Source organism: Cyprinodon tularosa, unplaced genomic scaffold (genome assembly GCF_016077235.1).
Source record: "Cyprinodon tularosa strain WSP-4 unplaced genomic scaffold, ASM1607723v1 ctg1295, whole genome shotgun sequence".
NCBI classification, from domain to species: Eukaryota; Metazoa; Chordata; class Actinopteri; order Cyprinodontiformes; family Cyprinodontidae; genus Cyprinodon; species Cyprinodon tularosa.
Window position 1 is genome coordinate 2,771 of NW_024038109.1, and position 19,873 is coordinate 22,643.

The 19,873-nt window shown below is 41.9% G+C and overlaps 1 protein-coding gene across 1 annotated transcript; it reads left to right on the forward strand.

Moving 5' to 3' along the window:
- The first annotated feature begins 11,217 nt into the window (after window positions 1-11,217).
- LOC119777968 (gastrula zinc finger protein XlCGF57.1-like) lies at window positions 11,218-19,665 on the forward strand. The gene is made up of 2 exons (XM_038276969.1): window positions 11,218-11,631; window positions 17,684-19,665. The coding sequence occupies exons 1-2, from the start codon at window positions 11,277-11,279 to the stop codon at window positions 18,931-18,933; spliced, it is 1,605 nt and encodes a 534-aa protein (XP_038132897.1). The 5' UTR covers window positions 11,218-11,276; the 3' UTR covers window positions 18,934-19,665.
- The last annotated feature ends 208 nt before the right edge of the window (window positions 19,666-19,873 follow it).

The window sequence follows — 19,873 nt, forward strand, 5'->3', positions numbered from 1 at the left end:
AACAGCCACAGCTGAACAAATGGCTGTAAAGAAGAAGAAAAAGTAAAACACAAAACGGTATGAACAAATATATATAAAAAAAAAACAAATACTGTTCTGCACTAGTGTTAATTTTAGCAGCCATTTTTAAATTTAGTTTTAGTCCAGTTTCAGCATCGTTTATTAGTTTTTATCACATTTAGTTGACATCATCACATTTTTATTTAGTCTAGTTTTAGTCGACTATAAGTCGAGCATTTTAGTCTTTATTTTAGTCCAAGAAAACATAATTTTATTAGTTTAGTTTTAGTCAGGACATAATTTTAACCTTTTACTTTTTTGTCAGCAGATAATATTTAACATTTCCTGAAATTATTTCACATTTCAACATTTTCTCTCATCTTTTTGATAAAAAACAAACACAATTTTAAGAAACACATGCAGACATGGAAGTTGTTCTGATAATATTTGCATATTTATTTTGAACATTGTTTAGGTTCAAAGACACAAACACAAATGCTTGCATTAAAACAAATAAAACACACCTGACAAAGGAAACAAATAAATAAAATAAAGTGTCTTACGAACTTAACACAAGTGCTGGTTGTTTAAAGCTAGTTCACATAGAATAATAAGATAAATAGATTTGAGGTCAATGTTGTTAAAAAAAAAAAAAAAAAAAGAACTCCAACTGATACAACAAAGTGATTTCCTTCCAGCTATAGCTGGCCTGTCATTGTTTCTGGGTGGCTGGTAGGTTGTTGTTGTTGGTGGTGGTGTATCTTTAATCTGGAACAGAAATCAATACAATGTCAGGATAGATGCACAGCATAATTCCAAGTGTATAAGTAGCATATAGGTCTCTTTTTTTTCCTTAACAAAAACTAAGTCTCTGTAGAAACTACATTTGATAATCCATTTCAAACTCATACAAACAACCTAACTATCATTTTATGCAGGAATAAATTGCAGACATTTTTAGGTGTGCAAGCATTTTGGTTGTATTAATATTGATGCCAATTCAAATCAAATGTCCTTGTAATAGTAATGTGCAGATAAACAGAGCAGCATTTTATGTCACCAAATAAAGACATCCCTGCAGTGGTTCCCCTAGCAATGACTATTTTGTATATGAAAATCTAGGTTAAAGTTGTTCTGAATTATGTGTGGCATATTATTTTTATTTTGTCTTATCCTGATAAATAGTTTCAGTTCGTTTTAGCATTTAGCATACATGTGTAGCTGCCGAGGTGTTTTGTGTTAACTATTGTTCACTTGCAGCTCCTAGATTACCTAAAGCGTCCGTCTGCTTTAATCAAACTTGCAATTTAACGGAAACCATAGTTACCCGGCCAGTATAACATACACTATATTGGCAAAAGTATTTGCTCACCTGCCTTGACTCACATATGAGCTTAAGTGACATCCCGTTCCTAATCCATAGGGTTCAATATGACGTCGGTCCACCCTTTGCAGCTAGAACAGCTTCAACTCTTCTGGGAAGGCTGTCCACAAGGTTTAGGAGTGTGTTTATGGGAATTTTTGATCATTCTTCCAGAAGCGCATTTGTGAGGTCGCACACTGATGTTGGACGAGAAGGCCTGGCTCTCAGTCTCCGCTCTAATTCATCCCAAAGGTGTTCTATCGGGTTGAGGTCAGGACTCTGTGCAGGCCAGTCAAGTTCATCCACACCAGACTCTGTCATCCATGTCTTTATGGACCTTGCTTTGTGCACTGGTGCACAGTCATGTTGGAAGAGGAAGGGGCCAGCTCCAAACTGTTCCCACAAAGTTGGGAGCATGGAATTGTCCAAAATGTCTTGGTATGCTGAAGCATTCAGAGTTCCTTTCACTGGAACTAAGGGGCCAAGCCCAGCTCCTGAAAAACAACCCCACACCATAATCCCCCCTCCACCAAACTTTACACTTGGCACAATGCAGTCAGACAAGTACCGTTCTCCTGGCAACCGCCAAACCCAGACCCGTCCATCAGATTGCCAGATGGAGAAGCGCGATTCGTCACTCCAGAGAACGCGTCTCCACTGCTCTAGAGTCCAGTGGCGGCGTGCTTTACACCACCGCATCCGACGCTTTGCATTGCACTTGGTGATGTATGGCTTGGATGCAGCTGCTCGACCATGGAAACCCATTCCATGAAGCTCTCTGCGCACTGTTCTTGAGCTAATCTGAAGGCCACATGAAGTTTGGAGGTCTGTAGTGATTGACTCTGCAGAAAGTTGGCGACCTCTTCGCACTATGCGCTTCAGCATCCGCTGACCCCGCTCCGTCAGTTTACGTGGCCTACCACTTCGTGGCTGAGTTGCTGTCGTTCCCAAACACTTCCATTTTCTTATAATACAGCTGACAGTTGACTGTGGAATATTTAGCGAGGAAATTTCACGACTGGATTTGTTGCACAGGTGGCATCCTATCACAGTTCCACGCTGGAATTCACTGAGCTCCTGAGAGCGACCCATTCTTTCACAAATGTTTGTAAAAACAGTCTGCATGCCTAGGTGCTTGAATTTATACACCTGTGGCCATGGAAGTGATTGGAACACCTGATTCCAATAATTTGGATGGGTGAGCAAATACTTTTGGCAATATAGTGTATCTAAGTTAGCATAAATTTAACTTCACATAACGTAACGTAGCCAGCCTGGATACTAAATGCTATGAAAGTTAGCCAACATGAGTTAGTTTATCATTGGGACATTATAGCCGTTGATTTAATGTTACATTATAAACAATCACCACCAATCTTTCTGTTAACTTACCGTAATGTCTTTGTGGTGAACTGCGACGTGTCTCTTCAGGTTTGTTGTGTTTTTTTCCAGCTACCATGTGGCCACATTCCTTCCCTTCCACTAAAGTCAAGCATTTGGTTTTTTTCTCCACTTCAATGAAGTGAAAATGTGTCCATAGATCACGTCTCCTCTTTCTCCCGAGTCCCGGAGTAGGCTACTCTGTGCCGCCCGCTCCAGGTTTGAAAGTGGGTGTGTGGGAGCTGACGAGGAGGAGGCGGAGGAGGAGACGAGACAGGATTTGAAAAAAAACATTAAATAATAATATACAGGTGCTGGTCATAAAATTAGAATATCATGAAAAAGTAGATTGATTTCAGTAATTCCATTTAAAAAGTGAAACTTGTATATTATATTCATACATTACATACAAACTCATATATTTCAGATGTTTATTTTGTTTAATTTTGATGATTACAAATGACAACAAAAGAAAATCTCAAATTCATCATATCAGAAAATTAGAATATTGTGAAAAGGTTCAAAATTGATGGCCCCTGGTGCCACACTCTAATCAGCTAATTAACTCAAACCACCTGCAAAAGCCTTTAAATGGTCTTTCAGTCTAGTTCTATAGGCTACACAATCATGGGGAAGACTGCTGACTTGACAGTTGTCCAAAAGACGACCATCGACACCTTGCACAAGGAGGGCAAGACACAAAAGGTCATCGCTAAAGAGGCTGGCTGTTCACAGAGCTCAGTGTCCAAGCACATTAATAGAGAGGCGAAGGGAAGGAAAAGATGTGGTCGAAAAAAGTGTACAAGCAAGAGAGATAACCGCACCCTGGAGAGGATTGTGAAACAAAACCCATTCAAAAATGTGGGGGAGATTCACAAAGAGTGGACTGCAGCTGGAGTGAGTGCTTCAAGAACCACCACACACAGACGTATGAAAGACATGGGTTTCTGCTGTCGCATTCCTTGTGTCAAGCCACTCTTGAACCACAGACAGCGTCAGAAGCGTCTTGCCTGTGCTAAAGAGAAACAGGACTGGACTGCTGGTGAGTGGTCCAAAGTCATGTTCTCTGATGAAAGTAAATTTTGCATTTCCTTTGGAAATCAAGGTCCCAGAGTCTGGAGGAAAAGAAGAGAGGCACTTCATCCACGTTGCTTGAAGTCCAGTGTAAAGTTTCCACAGTCAGTGATGGTTTGGGGTGCCATGTCATCTGCTGGTGTTGGTCCATTGTGTTTTCTGAGGTCCAGGGTCAACGCAGCCACATACCAGGAAGTTTTAGAGCACTTCATGCTTCCTGCAGCTGACCAACTTTTTGGAGATGCAGATTTCATTTTCCAACAGGACTTGGCACCTGCACACAGTGCCAAAGCTACCAGTACCTGGTTGAAGGACCATGGTATCCCTGTTCTTAATTGGCCAGCAAACTCTCCTGACCTTAACCCCATAGAAAATCTATGGGGTATTGTGAAGAAGAAGATGCAATACACCAGACCCAACAATTCAGAAGAGCTAAAAGCCACTATTAGAGCAACCTGGGCTATCATAACACCTGAGCAGTGCCACAGACTGATCGACTCCATGCCACGCCGCATTGCTGCAGTAATACAGGCCAAAGGAGGCCCAACTAAATACTGAGTGCTGTACATGCTCATACTTTTCATGTTCATACTTTTCAGTTGGCCAACATTTCTATAAATCCTTTGTTTTTATTGGTCTTCAGTAATATTCTAATTTTCTGATATGATGAATTTGAGATTTTCATTTGTTGTCATTTGTAATCATCAAAATTAAACAAAATAAACATCTGAAATATATGAGTTTGTATGTAATGTATGAATATAATATACAAGTTTCACTTTTTAAATGGAATTACTGAAATCAATCTACTTTTTCATGATATTCTAATTTTATGACCAGCACCTGTATAATTTTCGTCTCTTCTTTGTTCGTGAACTAAAATGTCCATAGATTTTAGCCCAGTCTTTATTTACCGAACTGCATTTTCGTCTCGTCTTTATTAGTCCACGAAAATTATTTCTGATTTACTCCCAGTTATTGTTCATTAGTGGGGATTTTCGTCTCGTCTCGTCTAGTTTTCGTTCGGTGAAAAATGTGCGTTGACGAAAATATTTTCGTTTAGTTTTCGTTAACGAAATTAACACTATTCTGCACAGGGTTCTTTCAATTATAAATACATGCATCTGAGTAATGTATAATTACCGTATTTTCACGACTATAATGCGCACTTAAACGTCTTTTTTTCCCCCTCAAAATGTGTGGTGCGCCCTATGTGTGTTGTAACTGCGACTTTTGAGACCATGTCATTGAGGAGATGATGAAAGAGTGGCTGAATGTAAGGAGACCAGGTGTTTTTTTTCCACTCATCACCATCGCTGTTAATCTGTGACTCCATGCGTGCCCATCTCACAGCTGATGTGAAAAACATGGGGAAACAAATTAAGCTGTGCTCGCTGTTCAACCGCTCAACATCGGTGTGAACCGGACCCAGCAGGTGCAGCAGAAGCAGCGAGTTTACATGCAAAGTCAATGATTGACGCGCGTATAGGTGCAGCAAAAGGTCCCGCAGCGCGTTTTGAGCAGCAGGCGCTGCGCGTCGGGAGCGTTTAAGCATCTGCCAACGCGCTGCTGCTGCTCGAGATGGAAAAATTGAAGTTTTGCTGCTGGACGCGCCGCGTCAACCAATCAGAGACAGACACATCGCTCTGATGACAAATGATATTACGGCAAATGAAAAAGGCTGGATGGATGAGGAGATGATGAAAGTGCCGGCATCATTTCTGAGGAGCCGCCCGGCACGGAAAGTGACTCTGACAGCGAAGAAGGGGAAATTGGCATGTCTGATTTAGCGCAGCTGTTTAATTCAGAAACAGAGGATGATGACTTTGATGGGTTCGATTAATACTTTGTAATAAATACATGAATAAAGCACAATCATACTCAGTTTTGCTCCCGCTCTATTTTTCTACATGAAAACTTAATTCAACAGCAGCCTCTGGGCCGGGTCTCCTCCGGTTTCACCGCGGTGGCTGGCAGGTGTTTTTTCATCTAAATAATCTAAATCTTGCAGCTATATTTGCTGTGATCAGTGGGAATAAAGTAGTTTTAATATGTTTTTAAGTGAGAAAGTCCACCTGAAAACTTCATAATTGCAGTCAGTTCATCCAGATTATCTATTTCTGTCGGAGGCGCTCAGACCCCCACATACCAGCGGTGCGCCGACAGTAGAAATCCCTTCAACAGCAGCCTCTAGGCTGGGCAGCCTGCGGGTTCACCGCGGTGGCTGGCAGGTGTTTTTCATCTAAATAATTTAAACTGCAGGCACCAGGATACCGGTAATAAAAGCGAACATATTCCGTCGGCAGGTTTCAGGAGTTTAATTTAATTTAGGAGTGATCACAGCGCTGTGTCATCTGCGATGTGTCTGTCTCACGGCCAGCTCCCAGGTTTTGATTAATACTTTGTAATAAATACATGAATAAAGCACAGTCATACTCAGTTTTGCCCCCGCTGTATTTTTAAATACGCAGTAGAGGTATTTAAAGGTAGTAGAGGACATGTACCTATATATAAAAAACGCGCCCTATAGTATGTGTGTGTTAAATACAGAAATGGCACACATAACTGAGACTGCGCCTTTTAGTACGGTGCGCCTTATGGTCGTGAAAATACGGTAATATATGCATAATTATATGCATATGTATAATAAATATGCAGCTGTGGACATTTTTGCAATATATATATATATATACATACTAGAATTTTTTTTTTTTGTGGTTTCTTTACTAAATAGTTCAAAGAAAGAAAAATTTGTAAACCTGAAAACCATCTAGCCTGGGTGCCATTCTGAACTTAGTCCCGCCCACAACGTTTGAGGTCGGGAAATTCGGTCTGGCATTGTTCAATAGTAGCGCGAGTATGTTAGCACAATATCTGGTGGGCCAATCAAATTGTCAGGGCGGGCTTTATACGATGATGGACAGATGATCAACAGTAACTTAATCAACCACGTGACCAAAGCGCGCTTGGGTGACAACAACAATGGCTGCCGCTGGAGAGTTGAGGTGTGTAGATTCTGCTATTAGGTCTGTTCTAGAAGATATTGACAGCAAATTAATTTTAAAAGAGGAACAGAGAAATGCGATCAAGGCTCATCTTCTTATTATAGGCGTGCAACTGCACGCTTTGATTTTTGTTGACAACAACTATGTATCACTTAACATACGTCACGCACTCCGTTGCTCTTATTGGTTGCAGGTCTATCCAATTGAGTGCAGAGGCATTTTTTTTCCCTTGTTTGTTCAAAACACGCCCCATAATCACAGCTCTATGGAGCAGTATCAGACTCATATTCTGACTAGAATTGAGTAGGACTACGTCAGGCTAGTTGGAAGTCCCCATAAGATGCTCAAATATCAAGAGATTCATACCAAACTTGGGAATATTGAGTGATCTCAAAAGATAAATAACTGGTATAGCTTTGGCTTGGATTGTTTGAAAACTTTTTGAAAAACAGCAATTTCCTGTGAACACAAACTTTTGAAAAAATCAGAGTGACAGACTTTTAAGAAGAGCTGTGTTATGTTTACCACCAAAAAAGCAGCAATTAAATGAATGTATTATTTAATCCTAGCTCTTTTGGGCAAGTGGCTGAATTTTTTTTTTTTTGAAATATTTTTAGCAAATTATTCTCTTGTTTGATTCAAAATGGCCGACTTGCTGTTGGGGTTAGACCATGGCTCCAATTCAACTTTTTGTAGCTACTGGGCGTTTGTAGATGTGTGCCAAATTTTATAATCCTTGGAAAGAGCATTGCTCAGGGCTGAATGATTTTCTGTTCACATGGCCAAAGATTGCCTAAGAACGCAAACTTTTGCAAAATCAGAGTGACGGACTTTAAAGAAGGGCTTTGCCATTTTAACCAACTTACAAAAAGCTCTGAAAGGAACCCAGTTTGAAACTTTCAACTCAATTAAATAAAAGGCTGATTTATTTATTTATTTAAACGGATCAATCCTTTTTCAACAGGGTAAAAAACAATTCAAAATGGCCGATCTCCTGTAGGGTTTAGACCATGGCTCCAAGAGGTTTCTTTTTAGGGGCTGACAAAATAGAAATGTGTAAAAAGTTTCACGATTCTTGGACTAATCATGATTTGGGCCTGATTTTTTTAAAAAAAAGTGACTTCCTTCCCTCAGGGGGTGGGGCTTTGATGATGTCATCATTTCACCAGCCAGTATTGTAAAGCAACCAAAGGGCCTCATTTCTGTCAAAGTTGGTAGGATTTTTTTTTTTTTTTTTTGTAAAAGTTATTCCATTTCAAATTCCTCAAAAAGTAAATAATTCTTTTATCTCATATGTCTTATCTGTAAACACACCAAGTTTGAAGTCAAATATTCTTGGAGGAGATAATTAAAATTCGACGTGAACAAAATTGAAAAATTGCAAAAAATCGGCATTTGACCCAAAATGGCCGACTTCCTGTAGGTTTTAGAGCTTAATGCGTCATCTGCCACCGTCGTCATCACCATAGATATCCATAATAAAGGCCTTTATTATGGATATCTATGGTCATCACTGCCACTTGACTGAAACGGGGGAAGAAGAAAAAAAATACGGCAGAGCGAGCCAGCGCCGCAGGTGCAGTGTTGCCAACTCAGCAACTTTGTCGCTGATAATAAATAATAAATCAACACCTTGAAACTATCGCTAAAGTAATATTAAGTCTGACATGTACTCTGTGTTACCTGAAGATATGTATGTGGGGTTTCTGTATGGAAGTGAATCTCTAAGTACCTGGAGCCAAGCACCTGTAGTTGTTTGTGAGGGTGCACTTGTGCATGTAAAGTTTATCCATAGAAAAAAAGCTCAATAGTGGTTGTGGAGAGCTGGAGAGGCACCCCCCCCAGAGCACTGAGTCCAGCGCCAGGAGACCCAAAGCCCCAGGCGCCCAAAGGGACCTCAAGAGCGAAGGCACCAAGGAGGGGCCAGCCCCGGAAATCGGACCCCCACCAAGGGAGGAGGAGAGACAGCCCCCAAGAAGCCCCCAGCCACCGCCATGCCGGCGCCCCGGGGAGCCGCGGAGGTGAGTCCGCGGGCTCCGCCGGCAGCCAGCCACCCTGAAGTAGGGCCGGGCAGAGAACACCGGCCCCCCCACGGCACCGACCGAAACGCCCCGGCCCCACAGAGCGCCGAAACACGCCCCGCCCCCGCGACGCAGCCGCAAGCGCCGCGGAACCCCCCCAAACGGCTTCCCAGGCCAAAAGCGCGGCCCCACCCCACCAAGACAGACAGCAACAGCGCGCAACGCAACACACCGTGCACAGAACTGACCCAAGAGCAGAAAAGCCGCCCCACACCCGACCGCCAGAAGAGCAGACCGGCGCAAATTGATCACAATAATTAAAATAGCCTGCACGCCATCACCAAGCGCCGCCCTCTCAAACCACAACACAGAGCACATAAAGATGTCGAAGCAAGGAGAGGCGGAGGAAATTGTTCCAAAGAAGGGTTTTTGTAGTTTGCCAGTTTGGCAGTATTTCGGTTATGGCAAGTCGGACAAAAAACAAACCACAGTCATCTGGAAAATGTGTCGGGAACCAGTGAAAACGAAGTCTGGTAACACAACCAACCTTTTTTTATCATCTCAGCCGCTCACACCCGCAGGAGTACAAGCTGTGTAATCCCAGGCGCGGTTCTGCATTGCCTCCGAGGAATCTTCGAGAATTTCGGGATAATATAAATACATTTTCAGCTCTGGGAAGTTTCCCATGTAGTTCTAACAATCGAGAGAAAAATGCTGAGGGGCCAGAAACTTCAAAGTAATAACAGGTTAAAGCACGTTATTACTGTGCAGGAAGAATGCGGGTGGGGTGGGGGTGCGTCCATTTATTTATTTGTTATATTTATTTTGGTCACTTTTCTGGTCACTTTAGTTTATTCTTTGTCAGTATTTAATAACATAACTCAGGTTTCTTAATTTATTTTTCTTCAAAACAATTCTGTTATGGTTAAAAAAGTTGGTTAAATAAAGATTTAATTAGAAGTCATAAAAATGTCCAGGCAGAACTGCACATAAAATATGGTTTCAAATTTTTTCAATAATTATCGATATCTGTTAAATGTTAATATGTGACGCTCTTATTTTGATAGGGAATTTTGATAGGTTCAGCCAATCAATCACTTGTATGGGATAAGACGTGTGATGTAAGCACGCAAGACGGGCAGTTCGGCTCGGGCGTGAATAGGGAGAAGCCATGTTTAAGTTCAACTCTGTGATATTAATAAAATAAGAAAACTGTGAAACTCCGCTCATCTTTGTTACGTAGGTTAAATCTGCTGCTACCGGATAAAACCCTCAACATTATCGATCAATGTGCTTTTTTTTAATCGATAAGCCTTTTTTCTATATCGCCCAGCCCTAATATGTCACATTATATAAACCATGTAAATATCTGTCTTTGGAGGATGTGTTTTTTAGCACCCCTAGTTCTCTCATTTTTATTCCAAATACAATTTATAATTTGAATCACAGGGCTATTTTTATCTCTATGGTTAAGTATTTTCTCAAGTAGCAACTTTAACTGCTATACTTTCCTGTCTTAAAAGGCAGAACTCTTCTAGTCTAAAAAAAAACCTCATTTGTTGAAATGGGGGGACCTATTGTTTGAGCCCCTTAGGGGGTTTAAAAACAAAAATGCCTGTCTTTTTTTGAGTTTATGAAACAAAGTATATATTTTGATATTTTGTGGATGTACAGCTACATTTCTCATGTAAGTTTGCGTAGTTTTAACACAAACATTTATTTTTTATATTGCACCAGTACAATTAATGAGCAACCTGTACTTGTGTGCTTGTTTGTTCTGTCTAAAATGTTTATTTTGGAATAAAGAGGTTACTATACAAAATATTTTTTGTCAGATTCATTGATTAATCGAAAAAATAATCGGGCAATTCATCGATTTTTAAAATAATCGTTAGTTGCAGCACTTGTTCACTTACAACCTAATATTTAGCTACAGAAACCAAGCTAGCTACTTCTCATGACGTTACACTATCAAACTGATTATCAGAACGTAGATCTACATTTAAAGACTAGTTTTCAAAGTTTTGAGGTGGTCGCCTCACGTGATAGCTAAAGGTGTCCAGTAGTTGACAACAGTCAAACTGCATTTATCAAAAGTCTCTGGATGATGCAGTATCCTGTCCCTGTCATGATTTTAAATGAAAAGTCCCAAAATTGTCCTTTTTTGATGGTCGCTCCTAATAATATCTCATCAAATGATCGTGTAGAGACATTTGTTTTGATGTTATGATAGAAACAGACGTACAGATGCTTATTTTGCCAATGAATGTAAAACAAGATGGAATTTATTCCAAGAAGGTTAAGAGAGATATTTGGTTTGAATAAGTAGGTTTAGTTATTTTAAACTGGTTGTCTAAATCGAAATCAAGGATAGATGGTCATCCCACAGGATGTTCTAACACTTCAGATGGCAGTAAAACATCAATAATTGAAATGTTTGGAAAACTAAGGTTTGGTTTGTGTGCTGTGTTGGTTTTTCCAGACCGCCTGCAGGATTATGTTGGAAAAGAGGAGGATTTCTCTGACCAGCAGCTCTGTGGACAGGAGAGGAATTCCAGTTTGGACCAAGAGGAACCAGAAGCTCTGCAGATAAAAGAAGAGCAGCAAGAACCAGAACATCTCTGGACTAAAGAGGAAACCATGGAGCTCCTCATAATTCAGCATGAAGAGCAGCTTGTTCTGAAGCAGGAGACCGAAGACCGAATGGAGGAACCTTTCCAAGGTTTGACATTTGGAGAAATCTTTCCAAAAAAAGAACATTTCATGGATCACACGAGCACTCTCTCAGGTGAGAAGATAATGAATGTCTGTCCTGTTGAAAAAGCTTCTCTCAGAAATTAATTCTTGTTGCACACATCAGACTTCATACAGGTGAGAAACTATTTCCCTGTACTATTTGTTAACAAAAGGTTTACTGTAGAAAGTAATTTGACCAAACACACAAGAGATCATACTGGTGAGAAGCTGTTTGAATGTTTGTCTTTGGGAAAAACCTTTATCTTAAAATCTGGCCCTAATGAACACATGAGCATTCACACCGATGAGAAGCCTCTATTTGTAACTTACTCTAAAAGGTAAGTTAACTGAACACTAGGGCTGTCACAATAACCGCACCAATGAAATATGGCGATATCAAGAAGCTCACCGCGCTACAAAACCAGCCACCGCCATCACCGCATCTTGGGAAAACAGTTGAGAAGGAAACAATGGCAGCTGCACTGATATCAAAACCAAATGTTACTTCACTCCTTTGGGAGCATTTTGGTTTTCATCCAAAGGAAAAGGGGGAGCCTGACAATTTAAATAAAGCAGTTTGAAAAATCTGCGGCAAAACGGTTCAAGTAAAACATGGAAACACAACAAATTTAAGGGCTCATCTAGCTAGCTCCGAGCTGTTACGATGCGGCTACCGCCGCCTCCTGCCACACAGAGTCGTGGGGCGGCTCATGTCGGTGCCAGCCGACAGCTTGGAGTCGGCGAAGCCTTTGCTCGAGTCGCTAAGTACAGCAGAGACAGTGACGGACATAAACAGCCGTGGTTACACGGTACCGGGTTGAAGAAATGGTGCCATTTTCCACTGTGGAGAAACCTGCATTCCGGTCGCTCCTCCGAGCGCACCGTCCCAGAGGGTTTTCAGTGTCGCTTGAAATGTTGTCATCCCTCTCAGATCCTCTCAAACAGCATAAGGTTAACATGCCGGTTTTCCTTGCCCGCAACAAGGACATGGCTGAGCTTTAAATCACCGTCATTTGTTTGTGTGTGTGAATTAAGAATTATGGTGATTGTTACATTTAATTTTGTATTGGCATAATACATATACATCCGAAGATGCTTCTCTTTCATTCACCCTGAGTGAATGTAGCCTTGGCCAGGAGGAATCAATGTCATCAGGTGGCATCCACCGTTCACTGGCTGTTTCGACCCTGAACCACTACAGCCTCCCGGTGGTGGGTCGGCAGTGGTGGCCAAGTCACTGCCCATCTCCTCCTCCTGGCTTCCAGCTAACCTCCTCCCTCCTACTCCATAACCAGCATGAGGCTTTTTCCGCTGCCTCCCCCATCCTGCGAGCTGCAACCTTTCTTTCCCTCCCTCCCAATCCAATGGCTGTGAACATTCTCCATACAGACTGGGCCGGGAACCCTCGACAACCGACCTCGACTGGGAACAACCATGACTGCCATCCCTTCTCTCTGCATTCATTCAGAAGGTCTTGATACTTTCCACTTTTCCTTTCAAAGGCCTGTTCACACCCCTCTTCCCATGGGACAGTCAGTTCAATAAGCATGATCTTCTTCGCTTCTTCTGACCACAGTACCACATCTGGCCTCAGGGATGTCTGGACAAACTGTGGGAACTTCAACCTTCCGCCCAGGTCAACCTTTATTTCCCAGGATTGGGCCTTTTGCAGTAGACTAGATTTTGCTGTAACTGCAGTTGGTGGCTTTTCCCCTTCCCTTACGAACTGGATTGATGTTGACTTTGGATGTTTCTGCCGTTTCTTCTTCCTCTCCTGCTCTAGGGTGTTGGCAAGTGTCATGAGCACCTTGTCATGGCGCCACCTGTATCTTCCTTGGGCAAGTGCAATTTTACACCCAGACAGGATATGCGCCATGGTCCCTTTCTCCCCGCAGAGCTTGCACAGGGGGCTCTCAGATAGCCCCCACCTGTGCAAATTTGCTGGGGTCGGGAGTGTGTCATACACTGATCGCAGTAAGAAGGAGATACGAAATGGCTCCAGCCTCCAAAGCTCTGCCCAAGTGATCTTACGCTTGGGGAGGTCCCACTTGGTCCAGGCTCCTTGGGAAGATAGTGCCACAGCCTTTGACCTTCGCCCTTCCTCCTCCAAACTTCTAACCTCCTCCTGAATCATCACTTTTCTTTCCCTACTTCCTGCCTTGCTCCACTGTTGGAAATGGGATGTTCCAAGACCCTGTCTTCCTGTGCATGGTGCCCCAATGATGTCACGGATCTTCAGCATGCTTTCCGTCTGTGTGACCGTTACCTCAGCTCCCCACCCCCACCTCGGCCGGATCTCGTGACGATCCCTGCTTGTCTGACTTGATCATCGGGGGAGTCTCTGTAGGTCATGACGACTCTGCACTTAGCAACTTTAAACTCCTCCACCACGGATGTCAGAGGAAGTTGAAGTTGTCCTGATCTTATGTACAGGCCTACTGACGTGAAGCTTGGAGGAATCCCCAGCCACTTCCGGAGATACTTATTGACTTTCCTCTCCATCCCTTCCACGCTTGTCATTGGGGCTTCATACACAGTCAGTAACCATGTGAGCCTTGGCAGCAGCCCGTGTTGATAGAGCCACGCTTTAAATTTCCCTGGAAGTCCTGACTTTTCGATACTCCTCAACCATTCCTCTGTCTGCTTCTCTGTATTGACCATGTTGTTTCGGTCGGCCAGTGAGTTGTCAAACCACTTTCCGAGACACTTGATTGGGTTTTCCTCCACCGACGGGATCACTTTCTCTTGCACATACAGCCTAAACTTGTTGGTCACCTTCCCATTTCTGATCACCATGCTTCTGGATTTCTTTGGCTTGAACTTCAGTCTAGCCCATGTTGCCATTTGGTCCAGTGCTGTTAGCACCCATCTCGCTCCACATGGGTTCTGGTTGTCACTGTAAGGTCATCCATATAACCCCTTATTGAAGGTTGTTGGATGCCTGACTCCATCTTTGGGCCCTTTGCCTCCTTTGCTGCAGCTGTTATCAGCAAATTCATTCCCATGACAAAAAGGATTGGGGAGATTGTGCAGCCAGTCACAATTCCCTTTTCTAGGCTCTGCCAACGAGTTGTAAAATGGGCTGCCTTGAATCGCACCTGGATTCCACCGAAGTAGCTGGTGATCATTCCCTTGATGTGTTGAGGGATGTGGTAGTGGTCTAGTGCTGTATGGTTTAAGGCATGAGGGATAGATCCATAGGCATTGGCCAAATCCAGCCAGACTACTGTAAGGTTGCCGTTTCTGGACTTGGCCTCACGAATCATCTGAGTGAGAACACCTGTGTGCTCCAGACAACCAGAAAAGCCTGGAATTCCGCCTTTCTGGATAGCTGTGTTGATATACTTGTTCTCGATCATATAAGAGGTCATCCTCTTGGCCAATACAGAGAAGAAGATTTTACCTTCCACACTTAACAGTGATATTGTTCGAAATTGCTCAATGGTTAAGGAGTTCTCTTCCTTTGGTATGAAAAATCCTTCTGCCCTCTTCCAGCACGATGGAATGGTACCCTTTCTCCAAATTCTTCGGAACAACCTCCACATCCTCCGAAGAAGCATTGGGCACTTTTTATATGCTTTATAGGGTATGCCGCTTGGGCCGGGGGCAGAACCTGATCTGGCCTTCTTCACTACCTCCTGGACTTCTTTCCATGTTGGTTCATTGATATTGAGTTCCTTTTTTGGGGCCTCTACGCTGCTGATGGGTGGGTTACCTTCCAGGTTCTGATTCCTGAAGCTGTCACTGTGGGTCTCCTCCAGGAATGCCTCCACTTCCTCTCTCGGGCTGGTCAGCTTTCCAGATTTTGCCTCACCTAGAAGTGCTCTAGTGAATTGGAAAGGGTCTTTAATGAACTGTGCCCGCTTCTTCTCTCTGTCCCTCCTTTTCTTTCGTAAGCTCTCTGCTTTTCTGAGTCTGCTTAAACGATCCCGGATTTGACTTGTTAGGTCCTTGATGCCTTCCCTTTCCTCTGTTGGGGCATTTTTGAATTGTTTGGAGAGTGACTTGATTTCTCTCCTCATACGCTTGATTTCTCTTTCCCTTCTGCTAGGCTGCTGTACAGACTGACTTCCCACTTTCTTCTCCTCTACTCCAAACCGCTCCCTTGCCAAGTTGTAGGTTAATGTTGTGAGAGTGTTAACTTTCTGCTCGGCTGTCCCAGCCAGTGTGGCTTCTAGAATCTTGTCGAGGTCTTGATCTAGTTGGTTCCATTCCTGGTTATCACTCATCTTGAAATAAATCAATGAAAGCTTTAATATCGTTGCAGTCCACCTATTCCTATTAAAATCTCATTCACTGAAAAAGAATAATACACCTGCGTTATAGATTCTGAAATGCCTCGCATCAAAAAATACTGCACAAAATCAGTGCAATGCAATACCTCGGCTCCAGACGTCCCCCCCCCTCCACAGACGCTCCGCTGCTCCTCTCCCTCTCCTCAATTGTAGCTGACCGCAGACAGTGCCACAGACAGGAGGCCGGCTTGTTTTGTTTTTATCGAAATTGTGAAAAACAACTCTTGAAGTTTGACCCGCTAGAAGAGTGAGGTGCGCGAGAACGCTGGGACCCTTTTTCCACATGGATCTCAGCTCTTTTTGGCCCTCATGTCCCTCCGTCGTCGGACTAAACTCGTCCCCACTTCCTCACCGCCTCGGCCGTATCTAGACCCAAAATGTGTAGCACAGACCACGTTTCAATATTGAGAATAAATAAAAAAATGTCTGTGACAAGCTTACTGCGACACACTGCTGTAAGAGTATAACCAGGAAGCGAGGTAGAAAGGCAAAATAGGTTTAGCGCCACCGCAGCATGGGAGGGAGAATTACGTCCAGGAGCAAATGGATAAAAATAGACCAGAGGAAAAAAAAAACATGAATCGATACTCTTGCGGACGTATCAATGCACCGAAACGTGGGCTGTTAGATTGATGCATCGATACAAAACGATTGTTATTTACACCCCTAGTCCCTGGTGTCTCTAATGCCACGTTTGTGACTATGGAGCTGCCAATCACCAGAGTGGGCTTCTCAGTGGGTGTGTCACTGAGTGGGGAAAACCAGTTAGAAACGTGAACGGGTTGGTGGTGACCAGTGGGCAGAGATCCACAACTATGCTTTCTGCGTACAGTTACCCAATCGCCTGGCTGCTCAGGCACTTTTAGAGGACAGCTACATAGGGGGCCTACTTTAACTCCTGGATGTTCAACAGCCTGAAGCCTGGATTCTAAGTGACACCCTTGCCTCCAAAGCTACAAAAATACTACACTTATTACACATCCCATTATCACTAAAGGAGGCAGAGGAATAACTGAACGTCTGACAACTAGCACAGGAGAGAGGAGAGGAAGAAGGAAGAGTTGGAAAAGAGTCAAGCGATGCTAAGCTAGTGCTAGCTACTCCTTACTACCAGAAATAAAACCGTGTGAAACTGACAAATGCTCAGTAGAAAAGTGCAACAGAAAGCGCTATGTTTTAAAGTAGTTTTGATCAGTTAGTTACTTAGATACAGAGATATCACAGAAAAAACTAACTTTAGATGGAGATCGTCTGGACAGCTGCAACACTCAGTTAATCCAAACCATAAAACATCTTTGTTTTACTTCAGCCTTCTGCCTCTGATTGACATCTTGTTGTCATACACGTCTCTGCATTTTAATTGTTCAAAAGGAATATTTGGGTTTATCATTATTCTATTTTCATCCTTCAGGGTTTTTTCCAACCAAGATATAGCACACCAAACTCTATTAATCTCATGAAGGTGAGTCCAGTCTTGACATGACTTCATGAGATGAATGGAGTCTGGGGTTCTATTGCTTGGTTGGAAAGAAAACCTGCAGCCACATGGCTGTTTCTTGAACCAGTTAGAGAGCCCTGCTTTAATGGTTATAAATCTGCAGTTATTCAGATTTTGAAGCTTTAATGATAAAAGTGGAGGTCCAAACCTTGCCAGACAACAGGTCTTTTGTGATTGTGGTTTCAGAGCTGCAGTGCATGCTGGGAGATGTAGTTCCATTCTTTTTCTATGTAGTTGGATCAACACAAGGATAATTTAAGTGATGTGTCCTTTCACCAATAGAAACTCTTTCTGCTGGTTTTGTCTTTCAGACTGCCTTCAGGATTATGTTGTAAAAGTGGAAGATTTCTCTGACAAGCAGCTCTGTGAACAGAAAAGGAATTCCAGTTTGGACCAAGAGGAACCAGAACCTCTGCAGATAAAAGAAGAGCAGAAAGAACCAGAACATCCCTGGATAAAAGAGGAAGCCATGGAGCTCCCCATTAGTGAGCAGGAAGAGCAGCTTGTTCTGAAGCAGAAGATTGAAGATACAGGAGAGAAATCTTTCCCATGTTTAACATTTGGAGAGAACTTTCTGAAAAATGAACATTTAATTGATCACTTGAGAACTCAAACAGGTAAGAAGATTTATGAATGTCTTACCTGTGGAAAAATGTTCACAACGAAATATAATCTTCATACACACATGAGAATTCACATTGGTGATAAGCCTTTTAAATGCCTGTACTGTGGAAAATGCTTCATTCGGAAATCCAATCTTTATAGACACATCCGAATTCACTCAGGTGAGAAACCTTATTCCTGTCAAATTTGTAACAAGAAGTTAATTGACAAGAGTAATTTGATTTCTCACATGAGATTTCACACTGATGAGAAGCCCTTTTCCTGTACCATTTGTAACAAGAATTTTCTTCAAGAAAATAGTTTGACCAGACACATCAAAATTCACACTGGTGAGAAGCCCTTTCCCTGTACCATTTGTAACAAGAATTTTACTCAAAAGTTTAATTTGACTTCTCACATGAGAATTCATGCAGTTAAGAATCCCTTTCAATGTCTGTCCTGTGGAAAACACTCCACCTCTAAGTCTGATCTCAATAAACACATGAGCATTCATACAGGAGAGAAACCCTTTTCCTGTACCATTTGTAACAAGAAATTTAATCAAAAGAGTAAATTGACTTTTCACACGAGAATTCATACAGGTGAGAAGCCATTTTCCTGCACAATTTGTAACAAGAATTTTCCTCAAGAAAATAGTTTGACCAGACACATCAAAACTCACTCTGGTGAGAAGCCCTTTCCTTGTACCATTTGTAACAAGAATTTTACTCAAAAGTTTAATTTGACTTCTCACATGAGAATTCATGCAGCTAACAATCCCTTTCAATGCCTGTCCTGTGGAAAACACTTCACCTCTAAGTCTAATCTTGATAAACACATGATAACTCACACGGGTGAGAAGGCCTTTTCCTGTACCATTTGTGACAAGAAATTTACACTTAAAAGTAATATGACTAAACACATGATAACTCACACAGGTAAGAAGCTGTTCTCCTGAATAATTTGTGACAAAGGTTTTAAATGAGAAGGTAATTTGAGTATTCAGATTACATTTATTCATGCATGATGAATAAGTGTCTAACTGCTGTGACTGCCCTAACAGTCACAGCAGTTAGACACCAGAAGAATGAACACTAGAAGCATTTTCCATGTTTGACTAATGATAAAATGTCCATCTAGAAACTCCTTCACCTCATTACATGACAAACTCACAGGTTAATGGTCTTTTTCAAGCTAAGTTTTACGAAAGCCAGCTCTGTTTACATAGAAACTAGAACAGATAAGGTTTTATATTGTAAACCTGGTAAATATTCAGGTCCTGGACGAATATGTGGATGTGAACATTTGAGTTAATTATTTTGGGGCTGATAAAAATTGGATTTAAATGGCAAAAAAAGGAACGTTGCCCTAACAAAAAAGGTTGTTTACATTCACAATTTATTACTTTTTCTGTAATGAACGGAATGAACAAAATCGTTTTCAATAGCCACCTTGAAAGGGGGTGCTGGGATTATGGGGTTAAACTACGGGACATTAAAGAACTCAGTTTAGAGGCTGGAGTCTGTAGTTCAGGTAAATTGAAGTCCTTAAATGATGAAACATGTTTGTTTAAAAAGATAAACAGGATTGATGATGTTGATGTTATTTTTACTGATCAGTTTGAACCTGCTTTAACTTGGTAAAAAGCCTTTGTCTTAATAATGTATTAAGGAAATCTGACTCTCCTCTAGAAGTGTGAAGTTTCTGCTTTTTAAAGATTTTTGAAAGTATAATTTTCTTTTGAACTAATTCTAATAGTTTTGTTCTTGATTCTGTAGATGTTCTATTTACCTGCTATGATTGAAAGTAACTATCACCTATTTTATACAACTGATTTTATGGATTATATTCTGCTGTGGATGTTTTTAGTTATTGTAATCAAGCAATTGATGCACAAG

What these genes read in the sequence shown, in the direction of transcription:
- LOC119777968 (XM_038276969.1), top strand. Translation starts at nt 11,277, where the DNA reads ATGTTTGGAAAACTAAGGTTTGGTTTGTGTGCTGTGTTGGTTTTTCCA. An exon ending in TCACACGAGCACTCTCTCAG is followed by an intron (nt 11,632 to 17,683) that starts GTGAGAAGATAA and finishes TTTGTCTTTCAG; the next exon opens with ACTGCCTTCAGGATTATGTT.